We start from the raw sequence: 25,984 nt of genomic DNA on the forward strand, positions 1-25,984 counted from the left end.
TGCTACCAGGTAGACTAGCATTGAGATAATAGGAAAAATAGAATTAAATGGATGAAGCACAGTTATGTCCACTTTATCCTTTCATTTGAAAAAAGCAGTTTGAATTATTGCTAACAAGCATTGCAGTTTAATTTGGTATTTTCCGTATCAACTGAACAGATCTGGTTGCACTTTCATTTTCATAGCACATTTTTTCACAGATTGCTATACTTGCAGAAGCAGAGTCTGAATAATCAAATGACAAATGTACTTTTCAGTAATCTGAATACCCCATCCTGACTGTACAATTTTTCCTGATCTCATAGGTTATCTATGCTTTGGAATAGCCCAGTGCAAGTAAATGTCACAATTTCCTCAGCAACACATCCAGAAGAAGTAGAAGTTGCTTCTGGCTCAGCTGACCAAGATTGTCACTGCCCATATGCTTATGTGTGTTTATATAGTTAGCATAGTTGTTTGTCAGTCATACCTGTCTTGCACTGCAGTTCTGTTTTTTACTCCTTTGTTTTTACAGCACAGCAGACTAGTATATTCAGGAATAATCTCTTCAGATCAGATACTTTTAGGAGTCATGTTCTCAGCAATCTCTTCTGAACTGCCAGTTCTGTGTGTCTCAAGAAGGTAGTGCAACAAATGGAACTAAATTCATGCCAGCAACTACACATCGGCATCAACAGCTCCCACTGTGGATAAAGAATTCTTGGTTCCGGGAATGGAAAACAGTATTAATGTAATACTTCAGTAAATATTTTAAATACATTTTTGATTATTACTGCATTTTAGTAATACTTTAAAATACATCACAGTAAATAAGGATAAATAAGACTATGGTATTAACATTTAAAATATGGAAGTGCTGCAGTTAAACTGCTCAGACACAGTATAACTGTAAAACATGAAGCTTAAGGTATACACTAGAAAATGAGGGGAAAGTGCTCACAGCCAGAACACACAGGCTATTTTTGCCTTTTAACAGCAGCGTAAGCCCCAGATCTCTGAATGTGTGGTTCTATTACTACTACATAAGGACTAGATTTGAAAAGTGCAGAACATCTGGCAATTCCTGTTGTTTTGTGACATATCCCAAAATCAAAGGATTCTATGTATATAAACTCAAAACTGCAAAAGTCTCATTGCCTTTGCAACTAATAGAACAACTCTTGCTTTGTTCATTGTACAAAGTAAGTAGTTTCCTCATTTTCATGGCAATTAGTCAATTGTATTTCCCATTAAATCTCTGATTGCGAGTCCCATTCATGTGCTCTCAAGAATGAAGCTCTATATATAAACCAGTTGTTGGACTGAGCACTAAATATTAAAAAGCACTTTTTCTCTGGCTTTCTTTTTTTGGTGTTTAAATTTTAAAGAGGCAAACTGAGAATCTACCTAGGCTTCTGTACTGGAAGGTAGGAAGATCTACAACCTGGGCTACTGTGTTGCCAGATGAGTTCTATGCAGAAGGCTGACAACCAAGAAGGCCTTGCAAAAGAGAAAGGTCAGCTCTAGCAGGAAATTAGAACATGGATATGATTAAATTTCTATGTAGAAACCTGCATTACAAGTACAGCTATTCTAGTTTTCTGTGTGAAGAATAAACAATTATCTAAAAAAAGGCTAGAAAGGTTTGCATGTGACTTTTTATCTCAGCTGGGGCAAAAGAAAAATTCCAAGGAGCCATGAATACAGTTAGGTTCCATTTCTATTTATTTGCATCTTAAGTAACTGCTAGCAAGGTGTAGGATTTTCTTCATCTGCAAAAGTGATGAGTGATATTTTGCAATTAAGATTTGGGTTGCACTGCTACAATCAGTGTGCCAAGACTAGTTTAGCAGCAGCACTAGCTGCTGAAGATCAGTTCCTTCTAAAGATGTCTTACGTTAGGGATTCAGAAATACAGACACTCAGAGATCATTTGTATTTTAGAATCTGTTTGGCACTGGGGAAAGAGGGATTGTATTTCCCCATGTGGGGTTCAGCAGCTACATCAGAATCCCTAGCCACTGTGAGCAGTTTACTTAAAACAAAAAAAATACCCTTCATGCTGTTGTCAAATCATAGAATCAACCAGGCTGGAAGAGACCTCCAAGACCATCCAGTCCAACCTTAGCAGCCAGCCCTATCCAGCCAACTAGACCATGGCACTAAGTGCCTCATCCAATCTTTTTTTGAACACCTCCAGGGACAGCGACTCCACCATCTCCCTGGGCAGCCCATCCAATGGCAAATCATTCTGTGAAGAATTTCCTCCTAACATCTAGACTATACGTCCCCTGGCACAACTTGAGACTGTGTCCCCTTGTTCTGTTGCTGGTTGCCTGGGAGAAGAGACAAACCCCCACCTGGCTACAGCCTCCCTTTAGGTAGTTGTAGACAGTAATGAGGTTACCTCTAAGCATCCTCTTCTCCAGGCTAAACAACCCCAGCACCCTCAGCCTCTCCTCATGGAGCTTGTGTTCCAGGCCTCTCACCAGTGTTCGCTTTCTTTCCAGGCTGACTCTTTCTTGCACCATTTGTCAGTGGATCATGCTTTACTGGTTGCAGTAACCACCAATTACCAAACCTGCAGATCCCTTTCCTCTTCTTGTGAGGAGTCAGAAAAAAGAGGTGACAAAAGGAAGAGGTGAAGAGGCAACTTGGTTCTCCTTTCTCCTGAGGTGAGAAAACAGTGGGAAAGACAGATAAACTATTTATTTACTTACTTATTTTAAAGAAAAACATGAAGATTGGGGGAAATTGTGAAAATCAAGAGGAGAGAATTATCAGGGTGAGGGAAGAAATGTGCAAAAGATGCATGTGTAAAAAGCTGGTGAAAGGTTATGGAGTATAAAAAGAAGGCACATGTCGGGGGAGGAGTTCCTGGCAACTTCTTATCTGGGTCTTCTGTCTGTGCCTGTGGCTCTGTATGTGCACCATGCTGATGTGAACAACTTCTCAAAAAATACAGGAATCCTCAGACTTCTAATCCTGCAATAAAGTCATGTGAGAGCTTAAAAGTAATTAAGGTTTCCCTTTAAAATTAGTGTATGTTTAGTACCATATCCTGAAGATATTCCCTCCAGAATCCAATGAGAATTTTAGACAAGTAAGAAACTGCTCCTCAAGTCTGTTTCACACACTGAAAAGATAGGTTTTAACTGGGTATCATGAATTCTATCATTTGAGGAATGTGAGAAATCCAATTTTTTTGTTACAAATACAGACCTGTCCCACTGCCCTTTCAGGACACCATCAAAACACACTATGATGTTGCTATTAATGCACCCACTACCTAAAACTTAAGCTTTAATTCATAACTGCAACAAACAAATCTGAAAAAAACTGCTTTTATGATAAGTACAATGAGCAAATCAATGTAGAACCGTACTGAAAGCAGGAGGCATTCTTCCTGTGAGGAATGTTCAGGACTGAATGTTCCATAAAGGAAAGTGAAGGACCCCCCAGTGTGAATTTGAAAGTTGACACAGATGAGGATTATCCTCATACAGTTCTCCAAAGGGCATCTTCCAACACAAAGTGAGGTTTTTATTTTGCAACTTACCAAAATTAACCTTTTAAGGAGAATATAAGAGCACAAGCCATTGCTGGTATCTGTTAATCACATCTCAATCCATCTTTTGGATGCATGTAGTGAGTAGAAAAAATAAAGTGTAAATTGGTATTGCAAAGTGAATGCAATCACAAGGGTGATTCACCCTTGTCTGCACACATTAGATGAACAATAGGACCACCATGTCCTGGTATCCACATGACACTGGAGCTATTTAATAGCAAACATGGTATACAGTGAATGGAAATTTCTGATTTTCAACAGTTACAGACCAGAAATCTTTAATAGGCCTAAAATACATTCTGAGAAACAGGGCTTATATAGAAGAGAAAAACATTGTTTTCTAGCATTTAATGTAGTAGTTATAGGGAGCACTGGACTTATTTTTAAAATGAATTTAAACTCACTAACTGCAGCAGAACTTGTGATGATGGCCACAGATTAGCTTTCTTTTCTATCTTTGAAAAGCAACAGCTTTTGGAAAGAGCTGGACTAGATGTGAAACCTCTGGCCCTGTTTATTCAGCATTATAGTGCGTTTCTGAATCCTTATGTCGTGCTTTTCTATTTATGCTCTTTGTATTCAGTTTGTGCACACTGGAATTATATGCCCTTTTTTTTTTGTTACTGCCCAGGCTAATGTCCCTCTTGCCTTAGCTCATGAGAAAAAAAAATGTGAACTGCTAAAATTAAATAAAGAAAAAAAAACTTAGGAGCAACACAAGCTTAAATAACAGAAGACCTCACTAAAAGGTCTCTCCTTGCTTCTCTTGTGTTGTTTTCATATTGCATTCTTCCACAGGACTATGCAGAAAATCTTGGAGATTTATAGAAAGAGTTTGACCTCATTATTTCCATTTCTCTTTGTCCCTGACTGTGGCTCATTTTGGCCTGTTACCTGGATCCAAAAAAGCCACTCAGATACTTGATAGGAGCTTTCCTTCCTTTCAGTCTTAATTCTGGATATGAAATATTAAATTCACTTTTATGTATGTATCTACATATAAACGTATGTATGTGTGCATTATGACAAATGTACATTTCTCTATATAAACAGAGATCCCTTCTCTCCTAAATGTCAGTGACAGATCTGGTATAACGATGCAATTGTCCACATTTGCTAGTGTTAATCACCTAATATTTCAGTACTGTACTTATATGCACATATCCTTTAGTCACTTTCTTTAACATAGGAAGTAGTGTAGTTACTAGTAACACCAAGCAGAAAATGTGAAAAAGGGGAGGATTTAAACATAAACACAGAAGTTTGTTTGGAAAAAAAGAACTATATGAAATTGATAGCTTATACCATTTCCTTAAAAAAAACACGTCACAGGAACAATAAACTATGCAAAGTATAAAAGATTTCTTTAAATCAGGGTCATGGCTAACAGCTATATTGAACTTCCACGGTTTATACATAAAAATGGGTCCAAAAATGTCAGTAATTTAAGTTTCATCTGTTATAAAATACAGTGAAGAGTAGCCCTGAGTTAGAAAACAAGAAGTTTCAGAGCACGGAAATAAATGCTGGAGAAATTACAGATCATGTACAAGGTTGATTAGGTGTACAGAGTATCTGTCTATAATGGAGAAGAGCAAGGAGCACCACTTCTGAAACAGTCTGTGTAATTTCATGAGACAGATTTCCTGGGAACAGAAGATCACAAAAGCAAATCACAAGGTTTCTATATCTATTTGTCATATCAGGAGCCTCTCATTCAGAAAGATTGTATGTACAATGATGAATGTGCAATGTTAATGGCATCTAATGAGGTAATTCTACAGTTCTAGTGGCATTTGGAACCTCTGAGATGGTGATTTTCACTTAGTGAGCATTACCGCAGTCCTGTTTGATGTTGAGAAATTGGAGCCCATCAAACTCTTTCCACAAATGTTGCTAATCTTTGTTGTGGGTGGCAGTGCTTTTGCCTTGATTTGTCATTTCATGGGTATCTCTGAGGTACTTTTTTGACTATGAGGATTTATTAGTCAGTATCCAGCCTCCATCTTACAGTGAAGAGCTTAAAAGGAAGATCATATACAAAGAGGCTTAAAAATATCCTTAATCAATCAGAAATAAGATTCCAGTGACACCTAACCTAAACATAAAATAAAAACTAGAAAGACTAAATAATACTTGGGGAAGAAAAGGTTAAATGTACAACAAAAACTGAGACATTTTAACTATGTTAGAAATAGTTTACAAGGTAACTGGTTTGTTACCATAATACATGTCAGAGTATTTATTCCCAAGATAATCAAAATAATGGTAATGATTTAAGTCACAAGCAGATAAGATTTAAGACACAAGCAGTAAGATGTCTGAAAAAACTTCTAAGCAGGGACAAGTTTCTAAGACTAGTTTCTCTTCAGACAAAATTTCCAAGGGAATTTAGAAATCAAATAAGACAGCCACTACAGTATCTGCTAACTATTATGAAAATTATCTTTTTTAGCAGACTAGGAGGCATCAAATATTATACCCACAGTTACAGAGAGGCTGGTGTGATCCTAAGCAATATAAATCTACCAACCTTGAGGAAACAACTAACTGGGAAAATAAAAGCAGAAGGCTAAAACATGTAGAAGATTATGGTATCTCAGGTTTAATCAGGGGGCATGCTACCAGGAAAACTCTGCCTCTGTCATCTACTATTTGCACAGCTGTAGCACTTAAGAGTCTGCACTATTTTTTTCCCAAGGCTCTATATGCATATATAGCAAATAAGAAAGCTGCAGCTGCTATGAATCTGCAGACTAAGCAATGAGAGTTCACAGGTGGACACAGCTGGCAAGAGGATGAAAACAAAATAAAAATAGAGATCAATGCAGGGAGGTAATGATCACAACATAACAACTGATTGAAAATTATTGGGGTTTATCTAATTTAGGAACAGGTTTGAGAGGGTGTAATGACACAGCACATTTGTAGGGGGGGTTCCTTTAACATATGTGGAAAGAAACGGGAGAAAATATATAGGCACTCCTTAAAAAACAGGTCAAAATAAATGTGCAAAAAGGATTGGTATGCCTTAAGGAACAGGTGAAGAGATGCATGGACAAAGAAAAAATGGTTTTCACACAGTGTAGGAAAAGGACAGAGAAGATAGAGGTGAGTAGTTCTGTAACTACGTGCTTTACATAAATATCACATCAATATACAAAAATATGAATTGTGTTTCCAGAATGCCTTCTATTGAGTAAATAATATATCATTCTTTTGATCTTTTACAGATTGTTTTACTTGGACTGGATGGGGCTGGGTGATGGGTTGGACTGGGTGATCTTGGAGGTCTCTTCCAACCTGATTGATTCTATGATGCTATGACTGCAGTTTATAATTTCAGAAAGTACTTCAGCACATATGACCCACCATTAATATTTATTTTCTCTGCATTTATCAGGTAGGCTAACCCCTATGGAGCTATTAAACCCAAGTTTTATTGCATGTTTGATGTGCCCTCTGCCTTGCTCGTTAAAGAATGCACAAAATGTTTTTTTAATGAACCTAAGAGAACATACAGTGTTAAGAAAGGGCACCTGAAGGTCATTTCAGTAATGCCCACAGCAAGACAGAATGATTGCTAATTCTTGGCTAACACATGTGGAAATATTATCAAGGATGTTTGCCATACATCCATGTTAGCAGCATATCCACCCTCAGCCTGGTCTTTGCTGCTCCCTACCCAACTCCATGCTGTTCCACCCCATCACGTGAAACATACACACATCTCAGTCAGAGACCCAGGCAGATGCGCCTGCAACACATGGTGGCATATGTTAGCAAAAATTAGGATGAGTGTTGTTTTGGAGTACTGCAGTACAAGTCTCTTGGTCTCCAATTAAACTCACTGCAATTTTTTATGTATTTTGCTACAGGAGACATGTTGAGCTATCTAAAGGTAGTTACTGCATCAGAGCCTAATGGAAAAGGCATTGTCTGAGTTATTGAACTGTGACAAAAAAATGCTTTGCTCTGATCACATTCTGTGATGACTGATACTGCTGTTTGATTGCCACTTTAACATCACCTCCTATTCACCACGGAGCTACTTTGAAAATACAAGAAAAGGAGCAAACTGTTCTAAAGGACTCAAGTATAGGCCAGACCCACATGGATAAGAACTGAGTGTCTTGTTTATAGAACTATTTAAAAAGACAATGATCATGCAGATGGAATTAGTGTGTGTCTCTGGAACCTGCAGGTGTTAATGAGGAATGAATGAGCAAACCCGTATGTGAAGATTTGTTTTGGTATAAAGACTACCGTAAGAAATCCCTATAGAAAGCCCTGGTATGAAACATGCACCACAATGGGCTTTAGAGGAAAACTTTATCCAACAGTATCATGCAAATACATTTATGTATGTAAATTCATGGATCACTTGCAGGGAAAAAAAAGTACTGTTTTCAGCTTATCACGAGAAGTTCTGTGTATCAGGTAAATTTACGTCCCTGTCTGGGATCACTAACATTTGATTAATAATTTCAATTAACTTGGTTCTTTTTTTCTGGATCTGATCGAAGCTGCTAACTTGCACTTGGAAAGCTTGTTTTCCGTTCCTAAAAGTAACGGCAATTGCGGCCAGCTGCTCAAGCTGCGGACCTTGAAGACCAATTCTGCTCTGCACAGTCCGCTCTGAGCGCTGCCGGTCTAGGACACGCTAGCTGCCTCAACCACCAGCCAGCCGGCATACACTAGACGGTAACACGGCGGGTGACCGGGCCGCGCCGTGGGGAGCGGCTCAGACGCTACGTAGGGAGGAGGCGGCTGATGCCCGCTAATGAACTACTGCGAATAACCGAAGTGAATCATCCCTGAGTGCCCATTTCTTTGCGGGACTAGATCGCGCCAGCTCAAATGCACACAAAAAGGCAGCCACCCGCTCGGCCAAGACGGGCCCCAGCAAGTGCTGGGGCTGCGTCCCCGCGCAGGGGCCGCGGCGCCGACCGCGCTGCACGCCGGGTGCCGTAGTCTTCGCGGGACCAGGGTCCGCGCTGGAGAACCGGTCTGAAACCTAGAGGCAACGCACCCCGTCGAGTGGGGAGTGCGCCGTGAACTCCGCCTAGTTCTTAGCTGCCCTTTTCCGCCACGTTGGTGGAGAAAAGCCATCACCCGGTGAACTGACAAATAAATGCGTGTACTCCGCGTTGTGGTGCCTCTCTTCTTCCCTCGGGGTGAGGGACTGGGGCATTCTCCTTCGAGACTCCCCCTTCCCCTTGTGTACATGGTACGTCCCGCTGGAGGCCAGCGCACCCCCAGCAGGCTCGGCAGGCTCCATGGCCGGTCCTGCTCAGTCCGAGCGCTGCGTACGCCCTCCCTCCTCGCTCTTAGAAGTGCTTTCTCCATTGGCTGCGGCCGTGCGTTCTTGCCAATCAGGAAGCGGCTATCATGGAGGAAGGGAATAAATACAAGATGGCTGCTCATATAAAACCAGGCATTGGGCTTCGCCCCAGCGATGGGGGAATAGAAGCTTTAACCCGCGCTCCGAGGATTGTGCACTGCTCTTGCCCGCTTTGCTGCTGTGTTCCCGGGGGGGGCGAAACTGTGACCGTTGCAGGCCACAGCTGCGCTCAGCCGCTCCCCGCGGATCGCCGGCGGGGCCGAGGCCGGGTGCGGCGCCCTAGAGGCCCGAGCTAGGCCCTGCGCCCTCTTTCCTGGGAGAGCGGCGCCGGCCCCCCGCCTGTTGTCCTGCCGCTCCCCTTTAACGAGGCTCAGCTCCAGGCGGCAATGGCCGTCTCCAGGTCGGTGGGAGCCGGGAAGGGTGGGAAAAGGAGGGCTGGTAGCGATGGCTCGGAATTCCTGGCCCTCCGTGTGGTTTGGCTTCGAGGGGTGCCGCGATGAAAATGAGTGTCCGGTTTCTATCTCCTCTCATTTCGGGAGCCTGCGAAGGCCTTGCCGGGATCTCCGCACTCCTCGGAGTGGCCCGTCTCGGTAGAGTTAAGGGGTGGCTGCGTGCTGCGGCGTCTGGGTTTCGTTCTTGGACTGGGATAGCTCTCGTATGTGGCGCACAGAGAAGCCCCCTCCCTTCCTCGGGCCGCAGGAGCTCTTGGGGCGTCTCAGGCTTCCTGAATTCGACGCTAGTTTGTTGGCCAGCCCTTCCTAGGGTTATACTATTAGGGAACAGAGGATAGTGATACTGAGCCTCAAAAATTGGTAAGAAACCTTCTTGCCTTTCCGAGGCCTTACTTGTAAAACAGGCTTCCATGGAGAAAAGTGATTAGTGTGTTCTGGCTCTGCCTCAAGATATTAGGTAGTATCTACTTACACACATGTGAGCTGGGGTGTGCCAGCCTTTAAAGTATTCACAGATACAGAGGCATGCCTTGATGGAGCTGCTTTATAAGAAGCATAGACCACAAATTAATTATTATTTTTATTTTTACCTCCCCCATGCCCCCCATATGTGTGAAATAGGTATGTTAAGCTGCCTGGCAGGATAGTTGAAACCATAAATCCAAATTAACCTTGTGGTAGATTAGCTTCAAGTCACATGTTGGTAGTATCTCTGTGCTACCAAAGTGCTCTATCAAAAGTAAATTTTCTCAAGCTGTGTGTGAATAAGTTTGCAGCTCTGTGAGCAAAGAAAAGATGTGTACGTTTAAAATGGAACTTCATTATTAACCAGAATTTATTAACAGCAGTACCCCTTTTAAGACTTCTAATAGTAGGTGTTTTTAGTTTGAGCTTTGTAGTTCCTTTAACTTATACTTGTATGTTTTTAGCAATCTGTTATATATTGGGCTGGTTTGGGTTTGTTTTTTTCTCCAAGGCTGGCCATAGGAATCTGGAAGTAGTAAGGACTGCTGTAGTGAGACTACAGTGTACATTAAAATGCTACTGTAAGCAATCATGTAAAATAGAGCAGTATTCTAATTACAGTAGGTTTAGGGCAGACTGTTTAAATAACTGTGTTAATGCACAGGTGATATGAGGGCTAACTGGAATATCAAGATACATCTTTACAGCTGTATGCTGGGATTGTCTATGGTGAAGACTGGTTTAAAATTCGGTTGACTGTGTTTTTCTGTGAAACCACCAGCCTTTAGTGAAAAGCAGTAGTGCTGTATGCAAAGATTTGGTTAACACCTGTTTGGTCTGGTAACTGACAGGAAAGAAGAATCTCTTTTGGGTAAGGCTCAGTTCTAAGTTTTCCTTATGGAGCACTTAAAAAGTTGGTATGCTAATGTCACATAATACAATGCTTCAGATTACAGTTTTAAGATTAAAATGTTAAATCAGTTGAACATTACAAGGTATAGAACTTTAATAAAAGTGCTATAATACTGCTGAGTCTATAGAATTGTTTAAGTTCCCCATCTAAATTAGATAAAAGATTTTAGAGTGCTGTAACATCTTCGTTATTCCTGGCAAACTGTGGTGTTTCTACAAGAGTAAGAAATTATACTGTGTAGATTTGGCCTTGTACATGTTTTTGAATGGATACAGCAAAACCTGTCCATGTGCTTTAGAGTTAAATAGAAATTCTTGACAATTGGTGATATAATGTTATTGTTGCTTTTGTAAATTAAAAACAATATTATCTTCACCTTCTACTTCAGAACATTGAATTTCTGAGGTCCTTTTCCGTTCAGATGTATTGCAAATAATTTTATAGGCTTTTATACCCCATAATTATGTCTCTGTAAAGAGTGTAGATGTTCCAGCTTCTCTACCAGCTCCATTTAATTGTAGAGATCAACACTCTTTCTTTAGGTATTAACAGTTACATGTTTTGTTTTCAAAGAACCGACATAATAGTCCATTGCTGAATTATTAACTATACAAGTGTCGAGCATTAAGGAGGAGTTTGTTCAAATTTATCTTTCTCCAAGAACCATAGTTTTTGCTCAGTGCATGCCAAACATTACAGTTAATTAAAAAAATTAATTTAGGTTAGTTCCGTGGTATAGCCATATTTTAGAAAATAGCCATTTTTGGAGGTGGTGGTGGGGTTATTTTTACATTCTCAAAACCATAAACTATGAAGTAGTTGTGTTCCCCATAAAGTTTAGTTTCTGCTGTCTCAAGACTAGTAGATGTTCAGGAAGATTGAAGCAAATAGGAAATTTGAAATATCTCAGAAATGTAGGGCTTTAGAATATCTCAAAATTGAAGTGAGAATTTGCAGCTTTGCATCATCAGGTCATCTTAAAAGTAATTGCAGCTTACTGAAATTTACTTCAAAAAATTACAAATACTTCATGCTGTGCTGCATGCATACATGCTTGTTTTGTCTCATTCTTGTGCTACAGAAGCAAGTCTTCAGTTCATGTATAACACTTCTGTGATAATACACTAAAGTTTATCTAAAAGTGGAACATTAGATAGCTCACACCAAAAGATGTTGCAGAATAGTTGGTTTGTGTATGTTCATTGCTGATAGTTCTGTGCTGAAAAGACGGACTAATGAACAATCCTCCAAAATATGTGTAAGTGGGTGGGAAGGTTGATGTTCTTTCTCTGAATGCGCAAGCTGCTTTGGTAGGCTTCATTTCCTGTCTTCTGTCTTAAAAATATATTTGAAATAGTATAATATTTGCATAGCTAATAATAATAATTTAAAAAATCTTGATAGTGGAACTGAGAAGGAAAAAGAGAAGTGAAAATTTTGCTTCAGCTTCATTCCTACAAAGTTTATGATCCAAGTGAATAAAAACAATGGCTCACTAGTGATCTTTTGAGATACTTGAGATGAAAAAAACACTACTGCCAATTTATGGAAAATGATAAGACCTCTAAGTTACTGATAGTGATTGAGTTTCAGTAGATAATAAAGAATTGAAAGTCTCAATATCTAATAAAAATCCATGTGAATTCCTTTCATGTGTTCAAAGACACCAACACCAAGGCTGTTAATGGCTTTGTTCTATTTTTGAGGCACTTGCTGTTTAAAGGAAAACAAATATGCTATTAAAGTGTGATGAAATGCACAAAGCTGGTAAGATGCATTCAGAATAAACATTTCTGTTTTAATAGGTAAATCTTTAAGTTTGTCCTGAAATACTTTTGACAACCTCTTCAGAGTGTTTTTCAAGATGCTTCCTTAAGCAAGTGTAGGAGAGCATATGGCTCTTGCAAGCTATTCTTGATTTGTTCCATAAAATTCTGGAGTTTTCAGTGTTTTCATTTACTTGGATTTGCATGTAACTGCTAATATGTAGATTAGGACCTAGTTTTTATTTCACAATTAATAATGTCAGAATGCCATGATAGTGGAAGTTTCTGGAAAATAAGCAGGCCTCATATTTTGCTTTTGAAGTGTGGAGCTGTGACTTCCAAAGCATGAATAGTTGCACTGAGCTCCATCATTACTTGTGTAACAAACACAATCTTTTATAAGCCCTGTGTACCTTTTAGAAATGTTCTTTTGGAGTTGTTCTACAACTTCTAAAGAAATAACTTCATTTCTAGCTTATTTGGAAGCTATTGCCTTGCAGCTACTCTTGCATGAAAAACAAGAGTTAAATTGAAAGAGAAGTATGTTTTTATGACTACTAAAAGGCATATGCCTGTGCCATCAGGATAGGTAGGTGCTCTATAACCTATGTCATTGAAGTTCTGACTAAAAAGGAGGGGAAAACTTAGTCTTTTCTCTTGTTGATGAGGGTTAACTTGGAGACTGAAACAGTGGACAGTAGCACATACACTACTGCCCAAAGGAGCTAGAACTGTAAAATTTCTAAGGCACCTAATAGACTGAAAGTGGAAAGTCGGGATCACACACTGATTGCATTCTCACACAACTTGAATTCTCACCAAGGTATTCCCTATGTAATTTGATGATAGACCTTTTTTATTAGTGTGCCTACAGCTGTTTTAATTTCTTAGTCTTAACATTTTTAGTGTGTCATATGTTTTTGGGGCACATTGCTTGATGTAGGTAATATGCGGTACCTTAAAAATAAAACTTATACAACTTAAAGCTATGGATTGTGTGTTATACAAAATATGCATTCCATACACAGTTAATTTTGCTAATTTTAGCAATCATTTGGCTTCCATATGCAGTATATAATGCTGTCACCAGTGTGGTCATGGAACTCTTGCTTCATTCGAGGTATCACTTTCACTGCCCTCCCAGGAAACAAGATTTCTCTCTTGTCCACAGCCCCAGCTTCTTAAGTATGTTCTCTACAGTCTCCTACCCATGAGAAATAAACCCACAGTCCATTCTTATGTGCATCATCACACATTTTATGATTTGATTTCTGTTCAGTTTTTTTTTTTCAGCTTGCCAGTTGTGTAATGGAAAGTTACTTTATTATTTGACTGTTCATGCATGCTTTAATGGGGGGTTGAGTGTTTTGAGTTGTGAAGCTAATCAACCTGGGATTTTCTGAGATGATAAAATACCACCAAAGGATTATCAGGTCAGCAAGAAAAACTAAAGCATCTTTGTTAGAATAAGATTAAATTCTGATGTGAGCATCAAGCACTGTCAAGTGTAAACTTCAGTTTAATGATGTTCTCTAGGTTTCTGGGCAATTGCAGTACTAAGAAACAGTTCCTGGGAGGAACCTTCTGGGTTTCAAAATATTATACTATGAACCTCCAACTATACCTTGCCTTCCCATGGGTTCTAGCTTGCAGTTTTCCAAAGAGGTCTAGGCAAAGTTTGATATCAGAGTGTTCTTGGGGCCCCACTAAGGTTTTTTTTCACTCAGCCACGCAATTTTGATGAGCTGTTCTGTACCACTTGGCCTTTACTGTCAGAAACTGCACCCAGAATACTGATGTACACAGACATGTAGAATCCAGACAGATCACTTCATTGACAGCAATGATCAGTTCATTGTCTCTTCCCAGCATCAACTTGCTGAGATGAAGAGAAATTTCCTCATCTGGAATTGCTTACACTGGAGTGATCAAGATATTTATATCATTCAACTGCATATGTCGTCTTGTGGAAATGTTTTTGAGATATTGTTGTTCACTTCTGTATTTTGATCTGGTCATTAATTATCCTACTAATAGCTTGCTATAGCCTCTGTAGTTGAAGAGCTTTCAAATCCACATCACCTAGTTTTCACAGGAATGCTATACAGTTCAATTTAAGTATTTCCATCACTGTCCCTTTAAATAGATTTCAGCTCTCTGTTTGGAGACACTTTTAGGCAGCAGAGAACTTACAAGTAGCCTGAAGAACAGAACAAGTAATTTGTTGCAAGATTTGCCTACTACGCCTTCATACAATCATGTGTAACTCAGTTTAATGCTGAATATGCAAAACCATTTGGAAAGCAGTAACTACAACATGGTATCACCATGCTACCTGAAGAGTGGCCTTGAGTTAGGTGTGGTGGCCCTTGTCAAAGTACTTCTTTTCATGCCTGTCCTCTGTTCCTTTGGTTTTTATTTGTAGTCTTTGCTGTGATAATGTGGTGGAAGCACAAAAAGACTTGTTATGTTTAGGACTGAGGATCAGTAATAGTTTCTATGTACTTTTATTCACAAAACTTCCTTCAGTTAACCAAATTAAGCCTGTGTGTGTAGTCATTCCACATAGCAACACCAATTAGAGAGGTGATCTTCCTTCTTAGGACAGCCAGTGTTGCTATTCTGATTACTGGGAATCCAAATGAAATTGTTTAATATTGGAATTATTCTTACCTGAAATCGTTTTCTAATTTTGTGCATGAGTGTGTGAAGGGAGGGTAAAATTTTCGGGTAAAGTTTTCAGGTAAGATGAAATGATAGTAGTCTAGTGGTGGAGGAATCTGATCCAGTTTGAGATGGCTGTTCTTGTTGGTATCTTGATCAGAGACCTGGTTACTTTTGAGTATCCCTCAGGTGACTTCTGAAAGTAAAAATTCAAGGTTTAGTCAAAACTAGTATACTTTAATGAAATCTTCCGTTCGATGACTTGTAATATTTATGTGGGGAGAATTCTCTTGCTTAATCGACATCCCTGGTGACAGAGTAGATGGTGTAATGTGTGCTTGCCACTTCAGAATGACAGGGCTGTCCTGCATACTGTGTTGCACCTGCTGATTCCGTATGGTTGATTCTGAAGAGTCAAGTGTTACGGGATGCACCTGAATTGATGTTTCTGTGTCAGAAATATTTCTAATGAATTCTGTGTCACTTCAAAAGTTCACATGATATTTATTGGAAGAAAAAAAAAATTAATGCAATTGCTGTTTGTAAGAACTTTGAATTTTTGCTTCAATTCTATCTTGTTGATATAGTGCAGCACTGATTAGAATATCTCAAAGCTCTCAAGTGAGAGGAAGGAGACATCTACCACTTCGAAAAAGTTTGTGCTCTGTAATGCACCCGTACAACATGGATTCACATAGAGGTGGTGTATGGTTGCTGTTTTATCAAGAAGCAATAGATTCAGTCAGATAAGTGAGAAGGATTATCTAAATCTTTCCTTATGAGTTAAATGTGAAGGACCTTCTATTTAAGTTCTAAGTGCAGTAGCTAACATGCAGGAGAAATAAGTTTAGAGTATATAATTTTGGGCATTTATTAGTATTTAGGTTTTTCATACCATGGTAGGATCTCTTTCCCTAAGTACTCACTGTATTCCTCTTGTTTGCTTGTATTTTCTATATGCTTAGAACAGCTTTTCTGACAGCCTGTGTTGAGCTTTTTCACAAAATAGTTAAAATTTTTATCTGCATTGTAGAGCATTCCACTCTACCACAGTGATTTGGACTTCTGTGTATACTATTTGTGAATGATGTGAGTCAGAATGTGCTCTGCTTACATCACTCTCTAGCATGAGAGGCAGAGAACCACATGCTGTTAGCAAACTCTTCAGTTGTCTTTGGCTTTGATAACCAGTTTAGAAAATACTGACTTGTTCTGAGAATGAAAGCCTTGCCATAACTTGAGAAATTTCTCTCCTCAAAACTAGTTTGCTTACAATTTTTAGTATTTGTTAATTCTTAATGAAACTTAGAATTAAAACTTGAATTTTAAAATATCCTGGCAATGCTGACCGGTGGCAACTTGCTCAGTGGTACCCTTCCAGCTAGAGCAGAAGAGTTCAGGCTCTGCCATATTCTACTGCAACGTCGCCAAAACTTAATTTAAGAATCTTAATACTCTCAAAATACTAATTACTTGGCTATTGTACATCTGGGAAGTCTGGGGGAAGGGAAAGGAAGAACAGTTAGCATGCCCAGGAGTGCTGTTAGTTATTGTTAGCATTAGTTGCTAATCCTGTTTCTTTTTATTTTGTTGCACTTGAATGCTGCAAACTTCTTGAAGTGATGTGAGACAATATTTTTTTTGCTTTATTTTATGTTAGGCCTATCACAATTTAAAATCATGAATTACAAACCAAGCATACTGCAGGTTAAAAAACCTTACCAACCAACTGCATTTTGTAGGTAATACGGCTTCAAAAAGTTGTGGGTTTTGCAATTGAGGATCTAGTAGTGTAACTAAGATTGGAACTAAACTTGAGATTTTTTGAGGGTAGGCTGTCACAGTGGTTTCCTCCTGTTCTGACATACGCACATTTGAGCAAGGTTTATAACTGAGGAAGTGGTCGTAAGTTATATGTTCTTCTTGACCTTGGAGATAGAAAAAAAAAGATACTTTGCTAGTGGGTGGTGGTAAATGGCAGACTTCTTGAGTATGAAACACTGAAGTTTGACCAAGAGATGAAAAATTAAATGGGTGAATTTAAAGAAGAGAGCAATCAAGTCAGAGCAAGCTTCCTCAGTCGTGAGAACATTTAGGTTTTGGAGTAAGTGTGCTTTAAGCAAGTCAAAATACAAATCTCGGTGATGCTAGAAAGAGATTGTTCTTTTTTTGTGTGTGTAGGTTTGTTTTTTGTTTTGTTTTTTTTAAATTATTTGAACTAATGTTAAAGTAATTTTTTTGTGAAATGTGATTAGTGCGAAGAGACTGGGCAAAACATTTGTCTTTTCCCATCTTTGCTCAAACCTAATGTACATCTTTGAGGAGGGGGAGTCTTTCAGGGTACCTGTATCATCACATTTCTTGTCTTATCATTAGGTGACTTTCGCTGCTGTGTAAATTCCAGCTTTATATTGTTGTAATATTTGGAAGAATATTTTTATGATGAAAACTAGATGAGACAATTACAGTTGCACCACATGGACACACTCTAGAGTTGCATTCAATATAACCTTATATTGCCCAGAAACTAATGGATATGTTAGGCACCCTCTTCTAACTGCATCACATAGAGTGGAGAGAATAAGGAACATTTGTTACTTCCATCATTGATTTGATTGTCTAAGTAGTCTCTATTTTTACATACTCTTATATGATGACTTTTTCTCATTCAGTAACTCTATAAACAAGAAATAAGCTGACTGTTCTGAAAATAGAACTTTGGGGTCTCTTTCCTTAAATATAGAGTTACTCCAAAACCACATCCGCAGGTTAAATTCTTGTATTTCAGGGTGAGCCCCAAAGTATTGGATTATTTAAAAGCTGTAAATACATCAGATTTGGCCTTGTGCTCTGGGTAGTTAGGGGGCAAATATTTTAATAGTAAAAAATTGTAGTATTCTGGAAATGCAGGAGTTTGATAATATAGATGACAGACTATGTCTTGAAAAGAAACTGTAATGAACTGTATATAAGTAGTTAAGCCCTTTACTTTCTCTGTCAGAATTTGAAGATAGTGGTTCACAACTCAGCAGTATTTTTTTCAAGATTGAAAATGTTCTACCACTGAGCAAAGAAAGGAACAATTAATTTTTTTCTTTTAATTTTTTTTAACTGATGTTTCTAACAACTTGTCTTTGCTAACCAAATTAAATGTGTTTTTAGAATAACTATGCATTAGAAAAGTAAATTTGTCACCCTGACAATTAAGAGTCTTTGAGCAAACATTTGTTCTGTTTATATTAGATAAATGGGAAAAATACAGGGGAAGATTGATTGAAATGGGTAGATGAACTATGAATAGCTTACCATTTTCGGTTTTTGTCAATCATGTTTAGACTTGATCGTCTCTTTATTTTACTGGACACCGGTACAACACCAGTAACAAGAAAAGCAGCTGCACAGCAACTAGGGGAAGTAGTGAAACTGCATCCTCATGAGCTGAATAATCTCCTGTCCAAAGTAAGAATTTTTCCTTTATTTCTTTTCTTTTTCTTCCCTCAGTATTTTAGTGGTGAGAGTAAAACTAGTTGAAAGGGGTGTAGATTCTGTGGGAAGAAGAATTAAAAGCATAGCAGCCTGAGGTTCTGTGAAAACTAGAAGCTGTCAGCTTCTGAAATTATTACATAAGTGAGATTTCACTTTGTATTCCGTATTGATATTCAGTGTTTGCCTATGTTTAGATTTTCTTCTCTAAAGAGATGCTTTACTGTCTTACAGAAATTTCTCTTTCTGCCTTGAAAGATTACTTGTGTGATACAGCATTAAAAATACAGGAGGCTGCCTGTCTTCAGAAGGGCTAGAAAGTGGAAAGAGATTTGTATTAGTTTGAAACTTCAATCTGTCCAAGTCTAGTGAAGACACCAAAAATAGTCTGTATCATACAGCTGGAGGTGGCTGAATGACCTCACTTCTGCTCTTGTTGAACAGGTGCCATTACCAGAATTGATAGTATCAGAAGAGTGGCCAAAGAGTAATGAATACCAGGCCACTTCCAAGTGAGAGAAATAGTTTTTTCCAAATGCAAGACATAGTGGTAAATTAATTTAGAAGCATGTATTGTTGCTTTAAGTGACCCTTGTTGTCTCTTTTGTGTTAAATTACTTCAGATTTCAGGGTCTAATTTTGTTTGAACACTTCCTTTTAGAAGGCAAAAAAACCCAGAAGTCTCAAGATTTATTCAGTACCTAGAGAAAATCAAGGCTGAGTTTGATGGAACTAAATATGTCTTACAAATTCTTGATGTCTGAATGTGGCAAGAGAACTGCTGCCCGTATGCAGTGTAGACAAGTCTGATTGCATTTCTTTGATTTGTTTTCATGTCCTTCATTGTTTTGAACATTATCCATAGCATTATAAGTGTATTTTAATAGGGCACAATAGATGATGAATTTTCTGACAGTACATTTAAAGTAAATATCTATTAATCTCTTCTTAAAGGTCTTAGTCTATTTGAGAAGTACGAATTGGGATACTCGTATTGCAGCTGGCCAGGCTGTTGAAGCAATAGTGAAAAATGTACCTGAGTGGAATCCAACCCCAAGATCAAAACAAGGTGGTCCTTAAATTATATAGAATTCATTGTTCATTTGATGCAAACTGTGATATGAGGCTCTTTAAGGCGACTGTGTCATTCTGGTTTTATAAGCATAGACTGTTTTTATGCATGGGCTGTAGTAAACCTATTTGGCTTTAGATGTTCATATTCAGTTACAGTAATGTGCCTGATCTTTGTTTCTTCCAAAATTCCCTTGTTCCTTCCAAAACTCCTATGCTTGTGTTCTCCATTCTGGAAAAGCTTTTATAAGTAATAATAACTAGTAAAATTGTGACATTAATCAACTTTGTCATTATATTTTGCAGACACTTTTTTCTCCTTATTCTGCTTATTCAAAGCACCTTTCTGAGGGAGATTACAGGGCAGTTTGCTGAAGTCTATTCTGTTTGAGATTATGTTCTCCTTTTTGTGTAGTGACAAAGTTGTGTACTTGATGATGCCCAGTTTTTAGCTGGCTGTTCTGTCTGTCATTGCCCAACAAATTAGTGAATATAGACAACTCGCAGAAGTGCCTCCAAAATCTTTAAGTTTAACTGTCAGTTCTGAATTCAGTGTGCTATAGGTTTAGGATACTCATTTTGCACCTTATCTTCCTCTTCCACATATTCATCTGTCTTGAGAATCTTTCTTGGATTCCTTAGTGCTCCTTTGGGCTTTTGCTTAACAAAAAGTGCTTACTGTCATCTCATGCTTGGAGAAGAGTGTGTAGTGAAATCTTCCCATTGCTTAAAGACTGATAGCTTGTTGAAACACTGAACCCTGAAGGATTCCAAGGCTGGCTTTTATCTCTAACAGGTTAATATTTTGATTTGTAAAAGGGTATTTTACCCAGTTTTGTGGTAACTTAATTCCTTCTATTTTATGTGTGTGTGAAAACTTGGGAAAAGTTTTTGAATATGTTCTCTGCCCCTTCTATCTTCTACTTAGAGCTGTTTAAGGACACCAATAATTGGGTTAATAAGAGTTTTTTTTTTTCAAGAGCCATTCTCCCAATAAATCATGTGTGTCCATATACTTAATTATTTATAGACTCTACTATCTTACCAAATATAGAAGTTCCTTTCATTAGTCTGCTTTCAAGAATTAATCTTTTTACTTGGATATTGGGCAACCTGTCAGTCTTCAAGTATGGCAGCTTTCAGAGGCATTGTCCAATTCTTGCATACCTACTAGGCAAGAATTTGAAAAGGTTAACCACATGTGTTTGAGAAAAAAACACTATTTAATAGTACCAACTGCCTATGCAGATACATCTCCTTTATTTCAGTTAAATTGTTTGATGCTGTAGCCAAATACACATTTTACAATAATCTGTTTGCCTTGACCTTCTTACTCATATTAGAAATCACTTCACTTTTTGTATATGGGTGATGAAATGTTAACTCTCTTCAGGTCTAAAGAAATGTAGGTGGTGTTTCTTTTGTACAGAGTTCTGTGCACTTGAACTCATTCTGTTGTAAATGAAGAAGCTTTTTTAAATGTGAGTGTTGGATGAAACACTGAACTCCGTTTCTTGTAGGCATCAGTTTTTACTTATACTGCTGCTTGTAATGCAGGATGTGGGTTATATAGGAATAGCCAATATTCTTGGATATTGAGCTGCATGTGACTAGGAGCCACAAAATGCTCATCTTTTGAGTGTTGAAGAGAGGGAATACTGTGGAAATTAATTCATAAAGAGAAAATAAGACACTGTGAGGAGCAAATCTGTTCTGTATCAGTATTGGACTGTGCAGTTCCAGCAGCTAGATTTTTAGAAGAGCTGATAAACTAGTCTTCAGCTGCCCTGGTAGCTGACTTTCTCCCATGTCTATTAAGATTACTCTTCTAGCTTCTATACTATGGGTGTTTGTCTCTTGACGATGTTATGTAGTATGATTCTTGCTGAAACTATTTGTGACCTATATGCAGTTCATACTGCAAGTTGGCTGTGTGTGGACATAGAACACCTGGTGGTATGTCATTGTCCAGGATTTCAAAACTAAATTTATCAAGGGGAAACATGTTAAATTTTTTTTTCTGGTTAAGTGAACTTTTTATGTCTGTCTTCATGAAATGGAACTTTCACACCTGGTAAAAAAACATGCCGTATGTCTGATGATTTCTTTGGAGAAGAGAAAATCTTTCTTCTGTTTTTCTCATTTAAACCTCTGCCAGAACTGTAAGCAGAATTTTCACTGCATTGTCCTTACCGTTACTTTCAATGTCCTGTCTAGAACCAGGCTCAGAAAGTCCTATTGAGGATTCACCTTCAACAGATCGGTTGCGTTTTGAGAGATTTGATATTTGTCGTTTGTTAAAACATGGTGCATCTCTCCTTGGATCCGCTGGTGCAGAATTTGAAGTCCAAGATGATAAATCAGGTATATCTTTATATTTTACTCGTGGACAAGAAAACTTAACTCGTTTGGAAAAGTGTGATGTCACATTTTTAGGAGTCTGAAATCGCCCATGGTTCCTCGGAATGCTAGGAAATAACAGACCTGCCTAAAATAATTGGTCTTCCTCAACTTAATCTTTTAGAGGGTGCACATTGTTTTCTTGATTTTTCTCTTGTCAGAATTAGTATGTGTACGGGAGAGAGGAGTGGAAACCTGGAAGAGGGAGAAGAAAAAGCAGTATTACAGGCTTCTGGAAGATTTCTTTAGACTTTTTTTCTTTTTTAGAAGGTGCAGAAACTGTCACCACTTGTTCTTCATTGAAACAGTGTTCCTAAATGTAGTTGGATGTAGTCTGTATGAAAGCTTGAAGGTTTCAAATGTGGAAAGATTGCATGACGAAGTGGATAAAGCTATCAAGTTGGAGGGTCAAATATCAGTACTTGAGTGTTGTCTTTTGTTTCATGTGACTTATCTGATACCTTTCTGTAACTTTGTAGTTGACAGAGTTGGTTTATATCAGTGTAATGGCATTGAATTATTATCTTCTAAGATCATACACTTTTGCTATTGCTGTAGTCTTTCCTGCTCTAATTCCAGGCCTTCTTCCAGTATCTGCACAAAATTATATAGGTGCTGTAGATAAGAATCTGCTCTGACTGCATAGCCTGACTCACTTATTCTTGCCATGTACACAGAAGATCACTAGCTCAGCAAGGAGCAGAACCTCTGGCAACTGACGCTTAAGCAGTATCCTATCTGTTAAGCATGGTCGCTATTTTATTGCTTGCCATCTTTTCTGCTAGGATAATAAGGTGTTGTACAAGGTTAATCACTCCCAGTTAAACCCTACCTTTTAAAAATGAGATAGATGGAATAGGATAGTTTCGTTCATAGAAGTCTGATACTTATCCCAGCATTATATGATTGCACATAAATAATTTCATGAATGAAAAATTTAAAATACAATATGAAAATGAAACTTAAAATAACTCAGTGCTTTTTAATCATTGGGGAAACATAAAAGGATACTTCCTTTTCAGCATTTTATGGCACCTTACTTTTTCAAGCAGCCAACGTGAATGGCCATAAAGCAAGTTAAAAACTCTTTAGAATTAGCAAACTTTGACCTTTTTTCCTGACATGAACTTGTGAAAGGGAAAATATTTTGTGAATAGAACTTGTTTGTATTTCTTTACTTGTCAGTTAACTGCAGGGTGTGCTTTTGTTTTGTTTTTCTTTTAAAAAAGAAAGCTTACTGGTGTACATAAAATTGACTAATAAATTCAACTCCATCTAGTGTAGAACTCAAAATTCTGCCAATATTGTTTACCTCCTTGCAAGTTTTTGTGCAGGTATTTGACCAAAAAAGCCCAATCTTCTAATTGGTTTCCATGCCACGTGTGTAAAAAGATAACTCAGTATGACAGTGCTTTGAGAGTTGACTCTGCTTGGGCTCTACATTTTCATGTACTTCCAAAGTCTAGGTGTTCAGTAATTAAAGTACTGAAGCTACACAACATTATTCTACTAACTTCCTGAGTCTTGCTTGACATGTGAAAATTGAGAATAAGATTGTTAACAGACTCCAGCACCCTGGGAAAATCATGATTATGAATCAGTCTGCATTGCCATGTGGAGTTAACTTGGGCAGGAGGAGACACCTGGATTTAACCCATCTTTTAATACAGAATACGGGATTGTATACATTTGAAGGGTTTTTAGGTGGTCCTTATTTTTTAGGACTGTGTTTCGCAACAGAAGATAAAGTTTAGGAGGAAAATAAATTTGAGGCATGGGAAGAACAGATTCGAACAATGAAGAAAAAGAAGCCAACAAACAAAACCCCAAAACCAAACAGAAAACCCTAAACAGCAACCAACCTAAACTGCTTAAATCACCAGATTTCTCAATGATATGTGTGCTCAAAAAAAAAGTTAGTTTAGATCAATGTAATTTAGTGAATTTCATGGGAGCTGCTTTCTGCCTGGGATCTTCTGGGAATCAGTGTTATTTGGTTTAAAAGATTTATTGCTGTATTAGCCAAGTACAACTTAATTCTGTAACTTTTGGCTTTCTTCTGTTACTTTGTTGAGCAAAACTCCCAATAATCTCATGGGAATGCAGTGTGAGAGGGAATAATAACAAGGCAGCGTGTGAGCATTTTGACCTTCATTCCCACAGCTTCAGGATGCCTCCCATGGAGGAGGATAGATAGTGGGACATCTGGTTAAGGCTTAGAACAAAGTGTGATATATGTAGAACACTGGGCTGTACTTGCCTAGATTATGGTGACGTCTAGGTGTGTGCTATATGCGCTAGGCTATATGAACAGAGTCATAATGAATAGTAAGGTCTCCGTTGGGTTTACATGGAATTGTGTGGAGTCTGTGTTATCCCTTGTGGCAAGATCTAATTGGAAATCCTACATGTCTTCTCCTTGTTAAAATCTGATTTTAAGGTGAAATTGATCCTAAAGAGAGAATAGCACGACAGAGGAAACTGTTACAGAAGAAGCTTGGCTTAGATATGGGTGCTGCAATTGGGATGAATACTGAAGATCTGTTCAATGATGAAGATCTGGACTATTCTCCTTCTTCAGTTTCACAACTAAACAAACAACCTGTAGGTAAACTGTGGGCTGTTTGACTGCAAGGAATACAGTGGGTTAGCTTCGTTTGTGCCCATGCAGTTATAACCTTCAAAGTATGATGATCAGTGACTAACATGGCATGCTTTGGCTTCCTGAATTGTTCTGGCCCATAGTTGTATGTTAGTATTTGATGTCAAACTGCTGCTCTTGAGTTTGAAATGGAGGGTTGGGGAAGTTGAAAGCAATATGTATTTGAAGTTTTTCAGTAGCTTCGTTGTAATGAGAATTGACAGCAAATTACTTCTCTTTCAGACTCTTCAGGCTGCTGAGTTAATTGACTCAGAATTTCGAGCTGGTATGAGCAGTAGACAAAAGAATAAAGCCAAAAGAATGGCTAAGCTATTTGCAAAGCAAAGATCCAGAGATGCAGTGGAAACAAATGAGAAGAGGTATAATAGTGAACTGGTTTACTTCATTTAAGATGACACTGTGATTTGATTTTTATCTGGTGAAAAACTTTCTCCAGTCTTTGCATCTTAATCATTCAAGTTCTAGCTGTATTGATGATAAAAAGCCTTACACTATTTCAGAAGAGCTTTAGTTAAGGACTTGGCTTCAGAGAGATCTTGAAATAATTGGATGCTACAGTTTAAATAAGTGGTTTCTCCCGGTTTCTAAATGTGGCTTGAGAATAGTGGATGAAAATGGAGGATTTCAAAAGATAAGCAGTTACTAAGATAGAAGCTTCTGATGTATGCTGTGTCCTCACTGCAGTTTGCAAATGGCCTGTTATTGTGCCTGTTATTTTAATGACAAGCAGTATAGAACATACAATTTCTTGATTTTATTTAAGAATTTCTGTATTTCTTGGAAAAGGCTGAGAAGGATTGCCCGTTTGGGACAGCATATTCAGTGTTAAACCTCTTTGTATCATTGCCACACTTTACTGCTACAACTGAAATATTCAGACAGTAATTATTTTCCCTAAAGCATATTTTCAGTTCATAAACTTCTACTTGTTCCTTTTTAGCAATGATAGCACTGATGGGGAGCCAGAAGAAAAGAGGAGGAAAGTTGCAAATGTTGTCATTAGCCAGCCCACAACAGACTCAAAAACATTGGTAGAAAATGCTCCAGAAGAGGTATGATCTGTTTTTGTGCTCTTAGCAGGAATGAGCATTCAGATTTTTAGCTAAGTAATGTAAACTGGAACTCCTTTTTGCTCCCAAATTCTGTAGTCATTTTAAGAGAAATGGAATAGAGAATGCTGTTGCCAGCTTACTTTTATGTGTCATGAAACAAAG

At 38.2% G+C, this 25,984-nt stretch overlaps 1 protein-coding gene across 3 annotated transcripts in view; it reads left to right on the forward strand.

The window, feature by feature from the left end:
- Positions 1–4: 4 nt before the first annotated feature.
- BTAF1 (B-TFIID TATA-box binding protein associated factor 1) overlaps positions 5–25,984 on the forward strand; it is a 53,648-nt gene continuing 27,668 nt past the window's right edge. Inside the window, exons 1-10 of one of the 3 annotated variants that reach the window (XM_064144684.1) lie at positions 5–1,495; positions 2,490–2,654; positions 6,784–6,953; positions 7,429–9,294; positions 18,490–18,613; positions 19,592–19,706; positions 21,926–22,072; positions 24,549–24,712; positions 24,993–25,129; positions 25,711–25,822. In XM_064144684.1, coding sequence (XP_064000754.1) covers positions 9,281–9,294; positions 18,490–18,613; positions 19,592–19,706; positions 21,926–22,072; positions 24,549–24,712; positions 24,993–25,129; positions 25,711–25,822 — 813 coding nt within the window. In that variant the 5' untranslated portion in view covers positions 5–1,495; positions 2,490–2,654; positions 6,784–6,953; positions 7,429–9,280. Of the gene's footprint in view, positions 1,496–2,489; positions 2,655–6,770; positions 6,954–7,428; positions 9,295–18,489; positions 18,614–19,591; positions 19,707–21,925; positions 22,073–24,548; positions 24,713–24,992; positions 25,130–25,710; positions 25,823–25,984 lie in introns of those variants that run through there. The other 2 variants (XM_064144685.1, XM_064144686.1) reach the window with 2 other exon arrangements.

This window comes from Pogoniulus pusillus, chromosome 6, assembly GCF_015220805.1.
Source record: "Pogoniulus pusillus isolate bPogPus1 chromosome 6, bPogPus1.pri, whole genome shotgun sequence".
NCBI lineage: Eukaryota > Metazoa > Chordata > Aves > Piciformes > Lybiidae > Pogoniulus > Pogoniulus pusillus.